At 42.8% G+C, this 13,666-nt stretch overlaps 1 protein-coding gene across 3 annotated transcripts; it reads left to right on the top strand.

Moving 5' to 3' along the window:
- The first annotated feature begins 1,196 nt into the window (after nucleotides 1-1,196).
- LOC109900049 (cAMP-dependent protein kinase type I-alpha regulatory subunit) lies at nucleotides 1,197-13,129 on the top strand. Of its 3 annotated transcripts, none has more exons than XM_020495773.2 (11): nucleotides 1,204-1,340; nucleotides 2,560-2,760; nucleotides 2,942-3,109; nucleotides 5,508-5,599; nucleotides 5,727-5,788; nucleotides 5,895-5,941; nucleotides 6,333-6,491; nucleotides 8,899-8,959; nucleotides 9,160-9,281; nucleotides 9,375-9,456; nucleotides 9,669-12,927. In XM_020495773.2, exons 2-11 carry the CDS (start codon nucleotides 2,587-2,589, stop codon nucleotides 9,839-9,841), a joined length of 1,140 nt encoding a protein of 379 aa, XP_020351362.1. In that variant the 5' UTR covers nucleotides 1,204-1,340; nucleotides 2,560-2,586; the 3' UTR covers nucleotides 9,842-12,927. The 3 variants fall into 3 exon arrangements, with proteins under 3 accessions (XP_031691118.1, XP_020351362.1, XP_020351361.1); XM_020495772.2 differs by having other exon boundaries at nucleotides 1,225-1,340; nucleotides 2,534-2,760; XM_031835258.1 differs by having other exon boundaries at nucleotides 1,197-2,760; nucleotides 9,669-13,129.
- The last annotated feature ends 537 nt before the right edge of the window (nucleotides 13,130-13,666 follow it).

Raw genomic sequence — 13,666 nt, 5'->3', positions numbered from 1 at the left:
ACATACAACATATATTTTCAATAAAAATGAATGTTTTAATTCTCGTTTTCATTGGTAAAGCTAATCACTTTTGCATGTGAAAACACAGAATCCTACTCATTACGCACATCGGTTGTGTCAACTGTATGTGTTCAGGCAGAAATTCATTGATTTCATTGGGAGGCAATACACACCACTGCGACTCATCTGCAGGAATGGTTGCGGTGCGTGGCGTTCACTGTGTGCAGTGTGTCGCACGTGTTGGATTTTTTCAACTTGTGCTTTGCTTTGACTTGTGTGCGGTACCAGTAGTAAACTACGGAAGACGTTGCTAATGTGTACAATTATAATTTTTGTTGTGATGCGGCATGTAATTGTGAAGACTAAGTAAAATGTATACTGTATGGCAAGAAGGCCCTGGTCGCACCTACAGCATCATTGCGAAAATAGTACGCAGCAAAAGTTCAACATTCACCTTCTGCTACCATTTCGTCAATCTGCCTATGCATACAATTTGATGCATAGAGATACAATAAATCCAATGCATGTACCACACAGAACGCTCTGCAATGCAATGCAGCGTTCCATTGGAAATTAATGTATTTCTGGTGTACCAAATCTCGATGATCCTGTCAGTGTAATCAAGGTGTAACACTCAGCGTTACTCCACGTGCTATAAATCACTTTGTTTTGAGCCGACACCAGGGAGACAGCAACGAATGCAATCAACTTTCACCCGGTGCAAAACACGCCTACTCGGTCGCCCGGCCGAGATTAATCGAATCCCCTCATTTACAATACAACTCTCCAGAAAAAGTACAGGGAGCACCGCCCATTATACATGAAACGATTGCGATTATTTAATATCACCTTCATTCTGGGCACGAGGAATTGTTTTGATCGGTTGGAGTGTGCTGCATCAAATGGATGGACCCATCGAATGTTTTGCTGCCCATCTTTGAGGCATAGCATGCAGACATTAATATAAAACAACAATCTCATCCCAAAAAAGATTCCTATATTGAGATTTATTTGAATAGAGGACGCTCCACCCACTGTTCCTGGGACATTTTGAATAGGCGACTATCGGGTCCTTCTATCCGCTATCATTTTAATAATTTTCCCATTGACGTCATGATTTCCGTGCGTTCCCCTTTAATGTTGCCAAGGGTTACGGCTCACATGTCAGAACGAGGCGAATTGACGTCAATGACGGCTCGTGATTGGTCCTAAATCCGTATCCGGTGGGGCAGCGGTTCAAGGATTTGGAAAAGTCGAAGGGAGAAATTTGGTACGCTTGTGGAAATAACATCCAAAACCGAGTCAGTGACGAAGGGCTCGGTAAGAATTCGCGGGTTCTTGTAAGTATTTACATGCTTCGTCGTTGAAAATTGATATCCTTGCAATTGCCGGATATGTAGCCTCCGCCTCGTATTTGTTTATGATAGAGCTCAAGATGGCGTCATTGCCAAGAGGGCTTTGCAGGCCTAAATGCCAACTAGTTAGCTAGATTTGATATCAATCAATACAGTTTGAGCAAGCTAGCTTCGTCATTTAGTATGTTTAAGTTAACTAACTAGCTAACGTACCAGTAATCTGCGACCAAACAGCGATGTGACGTGTACTAACTCTAGTACCTAGCTAACTACGTATTAAAGGCCTAACTTAGCTAACTAGCTAGGTCTCGAGTGCTGTCATCTGTTATGCTCCCTGTTGTATTTGAAGGCAATAGCTAATATCATAGCTAGCTAACTAGCATTATAGCCAACCAGTATTTGCTTTATAATTGACCCTTCCAGCTGGTAAACGTTACTGCTCCAATCAACGGTTTGGAAGTAAGGCCTTTTTTCTTTTCTTTTTGACATCTCTCATAATATTACAGGAGAAAGTTCACAAGCAGTAAACGCCAGAGCAATAAGCATCACTAGATAACAGGAAATTCAAGAACCGTCTGAAAACCTATTCAACATTAGCTCGGCTAGATATTTAGTTTATTAATGCTTGATGTAAATGGTTGTTTCTATAATTTTTATCTTCATTTTTTTCACCTTTATTTAACCAGGTAGGCAAGTTGAGAACAAGTTCTAATTTATAATTGTGACCTCATGATCTGCCTTAGAGTGATGCGACTGAACCGTATGAACAGTACAATGTAACCCTTTGGTGGAGGACTTATCTTTACCAATGCAATAAATCCTCTCTTTAGTAGTAAAGCAGCATGGCGTGCTAGCTATCTGGCTCTGTCTTTGATAATCTACTTTGTTAGAATAGGAATGACATGGTGCTATTTACTGTTTATGATATACAGTAATCCCGACCTCTGCATTATGAAACTTGATAAATGTCAGATGACATCAAGCAAGGATACAGTGGGTTTACCACACCATCATATGACCGCATTTCCATCAAGCATCCCTGCAACACCTCTCTTCACTTTATTTCTGTCTCACATGCGCCCTCATTTTAGAAGACAATAACAACCACATTAGAAGAGCATTGTTACTCTTTCAGAAAATGACAGAAGTAACCATCCAAGTTGTCTCTCCATCTCTAGTTCAAAGGTCAGAGTTTGTTTACCAGGTTGTAGCGGAGCAGGAGCACATCGTGATGGCGTCGAGCAGTACGAGCAGTGAGGAGGAGAGGAGTCTGAGGGAGTGTGAGCTCTACGTGCAGAAACACAACATCCAGCAGCTGCTGAAGGACTGCATCGTCCAGCTGTGTACCTCCAGGCCTGACAGACCCATGGCATTCCTCAGAGAGTACTTTGAGAGGCTGGAGAAGGTGAGTCTGGGTGGGTAGGGTGGTGTGTATGCGTGCAACTGCGTGCATGCATGCGTACCGTCTAGCTGTGTACCTCCAGACCTGACAGGCCCTTCCATGAAAGTATTTTTACCATTTTAGTGCCTTTTATATTGGAAAGAATTCCCCGGGCAGCTGATTGGATGTTTGTGACCTCGTGCAGGAGGAGGCCAAGCAGATCCTAAACCAGCAGAAGGCCAGCAGCCGTTCTGACTCCAGGGATGAGGAGGTGTCTCCTCCCATGAACCCCGTTGTCAAAGGTCGCCGGCGGAGAGGAGCCATCAGCGCTGAGGTCTACACAGAGGAGGACGCTGCATCCTATGTCAGAAAGGTGAGGAAACGCATGCAGGAAAAAAAGGAAATCGCCTTCAAACACATGGCTCTACTAAAACAACACAGCATCAACAAAACACAGTCACTCGGGTTGGCCCACAGAACACAGTCACTCGGGTTGGCCCACAGAACACAGTCACTCGGGCTGGCCCACAGAACACAGTCACTCGGGCTGGCCCACAGAACACAGTCACTCGGGCTGGCCCACAGAACAGTCACTCGGGCTGGCCCACAGAACACAGTCACTCGGGCTGGCCCACAGAACACAGTCACTCGGGCTGGCCCACAGAACACAGTCACTCGGGCTGGCCCACAGAACACAGTCACTCGGGCTGGCCCACAGAACACAGTCACTCGGGCTGGCCCACAGAACACAGTCACTCGGACTAGTCCCAGGGATGCTTGGCTTTGGATCACACCACTGTCTGTAAGCAAACGAGTGATGCGCTTTCAGCGCAGTACTTGCTGTATCCAAGGCTGTATCCATCGTTCACATAGCAACAGAATGCAGCATGCTACTGAAGAGAGAAGAGACAACCAATTTGCTCGTTACAGCATCAGTGCCTCATGAGCTGTTACTGAAAAACAACTTGCATTTGGATAGTTTGAGGTGAGGGAGAGTGTGGTGGAACAAGTATTGTTAGCATTGAGTAATGTTATCTTGCTAGCTGGATCGAATACTCCATTAGATAGTCAGAGAAATGTTGAGCAACATTAGCCAGCTTAACTGATCAAATAACTGAGTTTATGGTGTGAAAATTATCTGGCTAATAAAGTCAGACAGATAACGTTAGTTAGCTAACGTTACAACATCAGATGAGCTAACGTTAGTAAACCTAACCAATTCGCTGTAGTTTTAACTGGTATATGACTCCTTGCCGTTCCTCAAGTTATAACACGTTAGTTGCTTACTGGACCCTGGCAATCTGTGTGAAATGTTGACTAGTTAATTTGCTAACGAACTAACTACGATCTGTGAAGTAATGTTTAACCTCTACAGTATGTGGTTAATTTTCAGAAAGAGAATTAGGTGAAAATGAGGTGTTGCTTGTTAAACAAGTGGATTCAGGGATCAAGTGTAGCTGGAGCTGGGCCTGGCTTAAGCTGGATGCCACTATAGAGGTGAAAGGAACACCACACACTTTCCCTCTTTCTCACTTTTTCAGTACAGTGGATAAAAAGAGGTATGACAGGTGTACTCTGCCTGAAAGAGGTGAATTATGCCAACAAAGGGTATCATGCTCTGCTGGCACATTGTAGGACAGATGTCCACAGGCAGAAATGTAATAATGTGCAGTGTAGCCCAAAGATATTGCTTTTGTTGTGTTGCGCTTGACAGTAACATTTGTGAGTGAGGGGGATTATTACATTTTTTTACTTAGTGAATGTTATTTTTGCACACATGTAGCCTTGTGTACTTGATTGATGTCTACTATAAGTGGCCACTATTATAGAGCAAAAATAGAATGCCTTTTTGTTTCATTGTATTTCTACTTTAAGATGTTTTTTCCCAAGTGCAATGTTTGTGTGTGTGTGATCACAAGCGTTCTATTATAAAGGCTGTCATGGCTAACTGCAATATAAGTGTTTTTTTTTCTTCTCAAGACTTGAGTGTCATTTGCAGTAAAGTCGAGGCAACATGAGTTAGGTTACCTATGAGTTGGGTTCACATTAACCACTTATTTTACACACAGAGACTGATCATGTAGATCATAATCTTTGTTTAATTAGTAAAAACCTGCACTTCCTCCTAGCAGGGATATATATATGTTTTGCACTGAAACATGCAAAAAAAAGTCACCTTTTTGGGCCCTCCCCAGTTTGCATCCCTGACTTGTCCACAAAACACAGTTGCTCAGACTAGTCCACAAAACACAGTTGCTCAGACTAGTCCACAAAACACAGTTGCTCAGACTAGTCCACAAAACACAGTTGCTCAGACTAGTCCACAAAACACAGTTGCTCAGACTAGTCCACAAAACACAGTTGCTCAGACTAGTCCACAAAACACAGTTGCTCAGACTAGTCCACAAAACACAGTTGCTCAGACTAGTCCACAAAACACAGTTGCTCAGACTAGTCCACAAAACACAGTTGCTCAGACTAGTCCACAAAACACAGTTGCTCAGACTAGTCCACAAAACACAGTTGCTCAGACTAGTCCACAAAACACAGTTGCTCAGACTAGTCCACAAAACACAGTTGCTCAGACTAGTCCACAAAACACAGTTGCTCAGACTAGTCCACAAAACACAGTTGCTCAGACTAGTCCACAAAACACAGTTGCTCAGACTAGTCCACAAAAGTATCCTCTACTTAGTCATCTATGGGCTGGCTGGAGAGCTTGTGAATAGCTAGGGTGAAATTCCTAATCTTGGATGCATTTTGTTTTCAAGGTCATTCCTAAAGACTACAAAACAATGGCTGCCCTGGCTAAAGCTATCGAAAAGAATGTGCTATTCTCTCACTTGGATGACAACGAGAGGAGGTATGTTGTTAACAGGCTTTGATTTGTCTGTAAAGTTTGGTTGTCAATGAGTTTATCAATCCCACTGATCAAGTCACAAACTTTTATATTTTTACAAAAGCTTAACAAATCCAATCTTTATTCGCAGTGACATATTTGATGCCATGTTTTCAGTTACCTACATCGCTGGAGAGACTATCATTATGCAAGGTACAGTAGGATCTTATTTTTCTTTAGATTCAGTTGAAATTCAATTAGACCTGAATGTCTTTTTATTCCAGAGAAAATATTAACAATATCCTCTCTTCCCCGTCAGGTGATGAGGGGGATAATTTCTACGTCATCGACCAAGGAGAGACGGATGTACGTCTCTTTGATCTATTTTAGCAACCAACAGCACTCTTTTTGCTTTTACACAATGACTCGCATGTTAACACACACACAAGCGTTCCAGTTTAAAAGAAGACAGGCCCCAAGTTGAAAGCTTGTCTTGTTTTTTCCCCCCGGAATATGACAGGCTTACTTTTGAAACTCTCCCTTTTTATACCGTTTATATGTTGTTTTTTGTCATCTGTTACCTTAGCATGCCTACTCTCATAGAAATAGGTTTCTAATTAGATGGCCAAACCTAATTATTTCTACACAATACATGAAACGACATAGGCAGAAATGACTACATCTAATAGAGACAGCAACACACTAACCTTACCTGGTCTTAATATCTTAACCCCCCCCCCCCCCACCTTCCTGCCAGGTGTATGTCAACAATGAGTGGGTGACCAATATCGGGGAGGGGGGCAGCTTTGGAGAGTTGGCCTTGATCTACGGGACCCCCAGGGCTGCCACCGTCCGAGCCAAGACCAACGTTAAACTGTGGGGCATTGACAGAGACAGCTACAGGAGGATACTCATGGTGAGCCTCGCCCTGCTCTGCTGACACTTCACCCGACTGACTCAATTTGTTCAATTTACTTTCAATACTAATAATTAACGAGGAGTAGGGAAAGGTGGAATTGCTATGATTTTTATAACTGCTATATTTAATTAATTGAATATACAGACAACCAATGTTCCCTCTAAGCTGCATGCGCGCAGTAGCCCAGAGACTGTCGGCACAGCTCCCCCGGGACTGCCGTGCAGAAATATCAGCCCACAGAGAGAAGCACAAGATTGAACTTATCAACTTTCTAGAGCAGTGGTCACGTCGATCTCCAAAACATTCCTAGTTGATCTGCAAACATTTCTGTTAAAACCTCAATGATAAAGCCTTGTTAGTTTTTTTTATTTGTCTCTGGCTGTTGGCGGTCGGTGCACCTGATTCAGCTGTCCTATGCGCCGGGTAGGCCAACTGTTGCCATTTTGATGTGTCTGAAGATACAAACTCTGGCTTACCAGCGTGCCCTGAGAGCAAATCAAGTGCACGAAAGGTCTACCGCTGGCCAATCGGGTGGCTCAGATTACAGTGACTGCAGTAAATTTGATTCGGTGAGATTTCTAAATGTTTAAAACCATGGCTAGAGAGAGACTGTCAACGAGTACAGCAAAGATATGCTGTTTTTATGAGTGAGTTGATGTTAAATTCGTACTCCGTACTGTCAACACTTTGTATTCAACACTTTTAAAAGCCATAAAATGCATGTTCTTCCTATTTCCACTCGGTGCTACAACAAGCGCTGCAGCAGTAATGAATGAGTAGGAAAGTAGATAGGCTGTTATTATTAGCGTCTTGGGTCTTATTTAATATGGAATAATATTGCACTTTCCTCATAGGAGTAATAACATGAATTTCTTCATAAGGCAGAAATAATGCAGTGTGACTCAAGTTGTACCATCAGCTGGAAGACAGTGACCCTTTTTGGTCAGTGGAGGGATGTTGAGAGACGGACCCTCCATACAGCTGAGTGAGAATACAAGTAATACAACAACGGATCTATTACTGGTGTGGTCAAAAATTGCCCAAACAACAATGCATTGGCAATTCAAGTAAAGCTAATATGCGGTTATAATGTATTGGGCCTATAGCATACTGAGCAACCTCATTGCTACAGTACTGTTTTTAATTGGTTAATGTTGCATAGGGTTATGTTTATTTTATTAGTCACGTTAAAAACTGAGCGTGCATTTTGACTCAGAAAAGGTTGGTTTACCACTGTTCTACAGTTTTCCCTGTTAACACTATCAATGATTCCCTTTACTGTGGCAATTGTGATTCCAATCAATGCATTATTATCCATTTTCAATGCAACATAATAAACTATGCAAGAGATTTAGTTGTAGGCGGAACGCATCCGAGTAGGTTTCTATTGCATTGACACACACGACTCAGCCCGTGCTTTACACAGACCGGTGTGGCATAACCAATCATAGCTGCAGTAGGTCTATATGCAAATAGACCCGTGCCGTATATGGATTTGTACCATATTTGAACTGGACTGTTTACAGCATGAGCGGTCGTGAGTCTGTACTCTTGTTTTGAGATCAAAGTGAGAGCTGCATGTAGCCACGTGTGCACATTTTGTTCACATCCTCTGCTAGTTAGTGAGTTATTAGTCCAGTTATAGATCATTTGTAGTCAGTAATAGGGGAGTGATTACTAGTTAGTGAGTTATTAGTCCAGTTCTAGATCATTTGTAGTCAGTAATAGGGGAGTGATTACTAGTTAGTGAGTTATTAGTCCAGTTCTAGATCATTTGTAGTCAGTAATAGGGGAGTGATTACTAGTTAGTGAGTTATTAGTCCAGTTCTAGATCATTTGTAGTCAGTAATAGGGGAGTGATTGCTTCCTACAAGAGAACAAAACGTGTACATTTCTAGACATCTTTGAAAAGCGAGTCAAGAAAAGAGCTTTATTTTAATTGTTTTTTGTAAATGGGCAGTGTTGTATTTTGACACCGGGTTGAATGAGCTAAGTAGCTAATATACAGTAGTTAATATACAGAGGGTAGCATAATTTGTCTGATTCTCTGTAATAATGGTATGGGAATGATAATGCATTTTATTTTGTAAAGTGGTTTCTTTCATCAAACAACACAAGTTTTTCAGTCACCTCCATGTCTGAAGGACAAGTGGATAAACAGGTTAATGTCAAGCCCTCTTTTTTTTTCTCCTAAAGTCTCATGGAATGTAGGCCTACATTGAACACAACACATTGGCTGCCACAGCCTTTTCCATTTTGAAGTGCTATGGCATGCATTTTCTCTATTGTTTTTGATGGTAGGCCACTCTGGTAGGTCTACTGTACATTATGATCAAATAGCCACAGTGGCCTACCTGTAGTTCAAAGGGTGTACAGCCTTAGTGTTCACTGTTGTTGTTTACAGGGCAGCACTTTGAGGAAGAGGAAGATGTATGAGGAATTCCTCAGCAAAGTCTCCATCTTAGGTAAGGCTCACTGTTTCTTCTCATCTTTCCCTGTAATAATAATGATAATAGCAACTTTCAAACAGTGGCTTTCAAGATGCTGTTCATTTCCAGAGGGGTTAATAACCCTTCCTCTACCACCTAGCTGTACTGTACAGTTTCCTTTTGGTTCAGTATTGTGACGTTACATACGCCCCCGTCTTGTGACTCCACCCCCTCAGAGTCTCTGGACAAATGGGAGCGTCTGACGGTGGCTGACTCTCTGGAGCCGGTGCAGTTTGATGATGGACAGAAGATTGTGGTGCAGGGAGAGCCTGGCGACGAGTTCTTCATCATACTGGAGGTGTGCACATCACACTAAAGTACCTCCCCGTTTCACTCTGTTTCAACACCGTTTCTCCCTACTGAACACTACCCTAATGTTGGTGTTCTATAGGGTTCTGCAGCTGTATTGCAGCGTCGCTCTGAGAACGAGGAGTTTGTGGAAGTTGGGAGGTTACAACCGTCTGACTACTTTGGTAAGAAGAACCTCTTCAGGCATCAAGTTTCTTTCTATATTGATTTGTTTATGTATGCACTATTTAATCCTGAATCTCACATTTTATGGTGGTATGATGAAAAAGCACAAAGCTCTAACCTGAGTTGGGAAGCTTCTCACGGGACGGTTCTATTTAAATTAACCAGATTTCTGAAGCCTGTTTTGTATTGAACATGTATTCTGTTCCTCCAGGTGAGATTGCCCTGCTGATGAACCGTCCCCGTGCTGCCACTGTGGTCGCCCGCGGTCCTCTGAAGTGTGTGAAGCTGGACCGACCGCGGTTCGAGCGTGTCCTGGGACCCTGCTCGGACATTCTCAAACGCAACATCCAACAGTACAACAGCTTCGTGTCACTGTCTGTCTGAGGGGTTTCCCCACCCCCTGTACCCCCTAATCCCCACCCCCTGTACCCCCTAATCCCCTTTGTAACCCCAGAACACCCCCTGTACCCACTAATCCCCTTTGTAACCCCAGAACACCCCCTGTACCCCCTAATCCCCTTTGTAACCCCATAACACACCCTGTACCCCCTAATCCTCTTTGTAACCCCATTACACCCCCTGTACCCCCTAATCCCCTTTGTAACCCCATAACACACCCTGTGCCCTCTAATCCTCTTTGTAACCCCATAACACACCCTGTACCCCCTAATCCCCTTTGTAACCCCAGAACACACCCTACCCCACCCCCTAATCCCCAATGTAACCCCATTACACACCCACTCCCTGTACCCTCTAATCCCCAATGTAACCCCAAAACGCATCCCCTACCCCTGTACCCACCCTCTAATCCCCTATGTAATCCCATAACGCATCCTGTACCCCTGTACCCACCCCCTAATCCCATATGTAACCCCATAACGCATCCCCTACCCCTGTACCCACCCCCTAATCCCCCATGTGACCCCATAACGCATCCTGTACCCATCCCCTATGTAACCCCATAACGCCTCCTGTACCCATCCCCTATGTAACCCCATAACACACCCACTCCCTGTACCCTCTAGTACCCACCCCCTAATCCCCTATGTAACCCCATAACGCATCCTGTACCCCTGTACCCACCCCCTAATCCCCTATGTAACCCCATAACCCATCCCCTATGTAACCCCATAACGCCTCCTGTACCCACCCCCTAATCCCCTATGTAACCCCATAACGCCTCCTGTACCCATCCCCTATGTAACCCCATAACGCCTCCTGTACCCATCCCCTAATCCCCTATGTAACCCCATAACGCCTCCTGTACCCATCCCCTATGTAACCCCATAACGCCTCCTGTACCTATCTCCTATGTAACCCCATAACGCCTCCTGTACCCACCCCCTATGTAACCCCATAACGCCTCCTGTACCCATCCCCTATGTAACCCCATAACGCCTCCTGTACCCACCCCCTATGTAACCCCATAACGCCTCCTGTACCCACCCCCTATGTAACCCCATAACGCCTCCTGTACCCACCCCCTATGTAACCCCATAACGCCTCCTGTACCCACCCCCTAATCCCTGATGTAACCCCATAACGCCTGTTTTAGAACCAGGGTCCACCAAAGCAATTTTGCTTCAATGTCACTTAAAATTATCTTCCATTTGCTTAGCTTTTTTTTTTTTTACTCATCTAAATGTTATGCTGCCCATCACCTAGCTATCATAGTCACCTATAGGAGCACAGTTATGTTACAGTTTAAATGTACCAAATTCATATGGTATGCTTTCACTGCATTCACTGAATCTAGAGTTGTTTTCCTATAGTTTAAACACGAGCAGTGATTAGTAGGGGATTGGCCGAGGTTAGGACAGGCCAATGATCAGATGGGACAATCAAACGTAACATGGTGAAGTAAGCGTCCATGCTGAATATTGTTCAGATATTTTTAACTAGTTCAGTTCCAATAAAAATGTGTCAATGTTGACATCCTTACAAAATAATTCATAAAATTGTACTTTTTAGAATTACAAGAATGCTGGGAGCATAATGATTGCATCTAATTACTTATGTAGCTTTCATCCAGTGATAACCAATGGTTATCCTCCATTGTTACTGTACATTAAATTGCAGACATTTTTACATTTTCTCATATTGTTTCCATTGATTGGTCCATCAATCCAATTCACTGTTATTTTATCTAGTTTGAGAGAGTTTGTACAACTTAATGCAACCAGAAAGTTGTCTGTTGGAAAGCTACCAAACTAGAGCTAAATGTTAGTAATTGTTTTCACAACTCAGAACGCATAGAAGATTCTTATTCTGTCAGAAGCAGTGGAACTCAAAACAGGAAGTATCCCCATGTTAACACTCACCTCTGATTTGTTGGTACATTATTGGCTACAATAGAGGTGAAAAATATTATTAAATGGTTTTCAGTATTCAGCATTTCAGTATACACCAAATAACTTAATTGCTATGTTTTTAAACAGAATTATTATTATTATGACTATTAAAGTTCTTTATTGACTGAACAAACTAATGTTATGGTTATGGTTTGGAGTGATGGTAAAGTTAAGTACGTTTAAATGTCTTTTTGTAAATGCTTATTTTTCCATAAATTCTATTTTAGGTGTTCAGTGCCACAGCGTAAATAAATGCTTATTCTTGTCAACTGACAAAACAGTATGTAGTTGTATTGTGACAAAGTCATGGGTTAACCTCTTAAAAGTAGGCGAAAGGGCTTTAAAGTAATTCATATACATTTGAATTGTAGATGGTTTTAAGACTTAATTATTTATGTATTTGAGTGCAAAAGTTAAAAAGCGTTAGAAAGCATCCCAACTGTGGTAATTCAGACATCAGATTAAATTGTCATGATTATATATTTTATTTTAAAGCAGCTTCGCTGTTAAAGCATAGTGAAAATGATTTGTTATCTACTCTATGCCTACCTACAGCATAGTGTAAAGTAATGGTATTCTCAAACTGCCCCTGTCGATCAAACAGTTGGTCATTCACTATCGGCTTCACCCCTTGAATCTTAAGAACACATGTCATTAGCTCTTTTTCTTCTAACTCCTGCAGAAATCTATAGTCTAAGTTGTATTCCTGTTCATTCCTGCCTCACAGCTTGCCCCTCACCCCTTTCTAACAGAAAGGACCCTTACATACGTTAATGCTTTTATCCCTTTCTGAGGTTCTGTCATGTTTCCAATTTGAATCTTATGTACAAAACAGTGTGGCTGACTGGATGGATGGATGGACTTGTGTAACCAATCAACATGATACTGAGTCGATTGCAGTGTTGCCTACTTGGTCCAAAACTTTTGTATTGCTTTCAGATGGTTGATGTTCTGGAATATTGCAGGTGTCTATTTGCTGACAGATCACAACCCACCAGTGGTTTGCTGGTGTTTCTTCACATAGAAGTACTGATATGGTAAAACACATCACAAGATTAGTGCTCACTAGTAGGCACACTGCAATCCACCCGGTTTGCCTTAGCTTATGTAACCCGGGCATAGACACTCCTGCTAGCCTGACCTTCAGCAAGTTTGTGGGGCCTGCAGCAGGCTCTGAGTGCTGCAGGTCATCTGAGGACCATTCTTTTTCTATTCTACCCAATGACTGTACTCTGTTTGACTTCCTGTATGTGCAAAGATGTTTATCCTTTTGGTATAGATTGTTCCAGATGGCAGTTTAAGCAATAAAAAGGTAAAATTACCTGTGAGTCTTGTACGTCTTTACTCATTGTTTGTCTGAATATGTCTATACTATAAGGGTGAAATAATCCCAATTGGAAGACAGTGACTATCCTGTAGTAAATAAGGTGCAATATCATCTCTGAACTCTGGAGGGCAGTGCAGTGCCTCAAGTCTTCAGGGCTTTCTGTAAGGTTAAGGTCACTTTATTGGTCGATTGCCCACAAGGTCCAACTAAAATTTGAGCTAACCCCTCTGAAAGACACACATACAGGTTTTGGAGAGGTGTGGGGGGCTGGCACACTGGGTGCCCAGGCAGCTGTTGTGGGGGGTTAAGTGCCTTGCTCAAGGGCGTAATGGCATCTAGGATTTAATACCAGCAACCACTTCCTGACAGATGTTGCCCATTAGTCACTACACCCACATAAACCGACAGGACAGATGAAGGAAAATACCCTGGGGGGGGCCTCACATTCTGTTTTGTTTCAGTGCATATGAAGGAAGGAGATAAAGGAAGCCCCTTCAGACTATTGAGATGCACCCCATTGATGGTGGTCAC

This window comes from Oncorhynchus kisutch, linkage group LG11 (assembly GCF_002021735.2).
Source record: "Oncorhynchus kisutch isolate 150728-3 linkage group LG11, Okis_V2, whole genome shotgun sequence".
In the NCBI taxonomy this organism is placed as follows: domain Eukaryota; kingdom Metazoa; phylum Chordata; class Actinopteri; order Salmoniformes; family Salmonidae; genus Oncorhynchus; species Oncorhynchus kisutch.
This window is presented reverse-complemented; position numbering and strand designations above follow the sequence as displayed.

Excerpts from the sequence above, each read along its gene's own strand:
- LOC109900049 (XM_031835258.1), top strand. The coding sequence starts at position 2,494 with ATGACAGAAGTAACCATCCAAGTTGTCTCTCCATCTCTAGTTCAAAGG. Across the intron at positions 5,789-5,894 it reads AGAGACTATCATTATGCAAG|GTGATGAGGGGGATAATTTC; the intron begins GTACAGTAGGAT and ends CTTCCCCGTCAG. Across the intron at positions 9,457-9,668 it reads ACAACCGTCTGACTACTTTG|GTGAGATTGCCCTGCTGATG; the intron begins GTAAGAAGAACC and ends CTGTTCCTCCAG.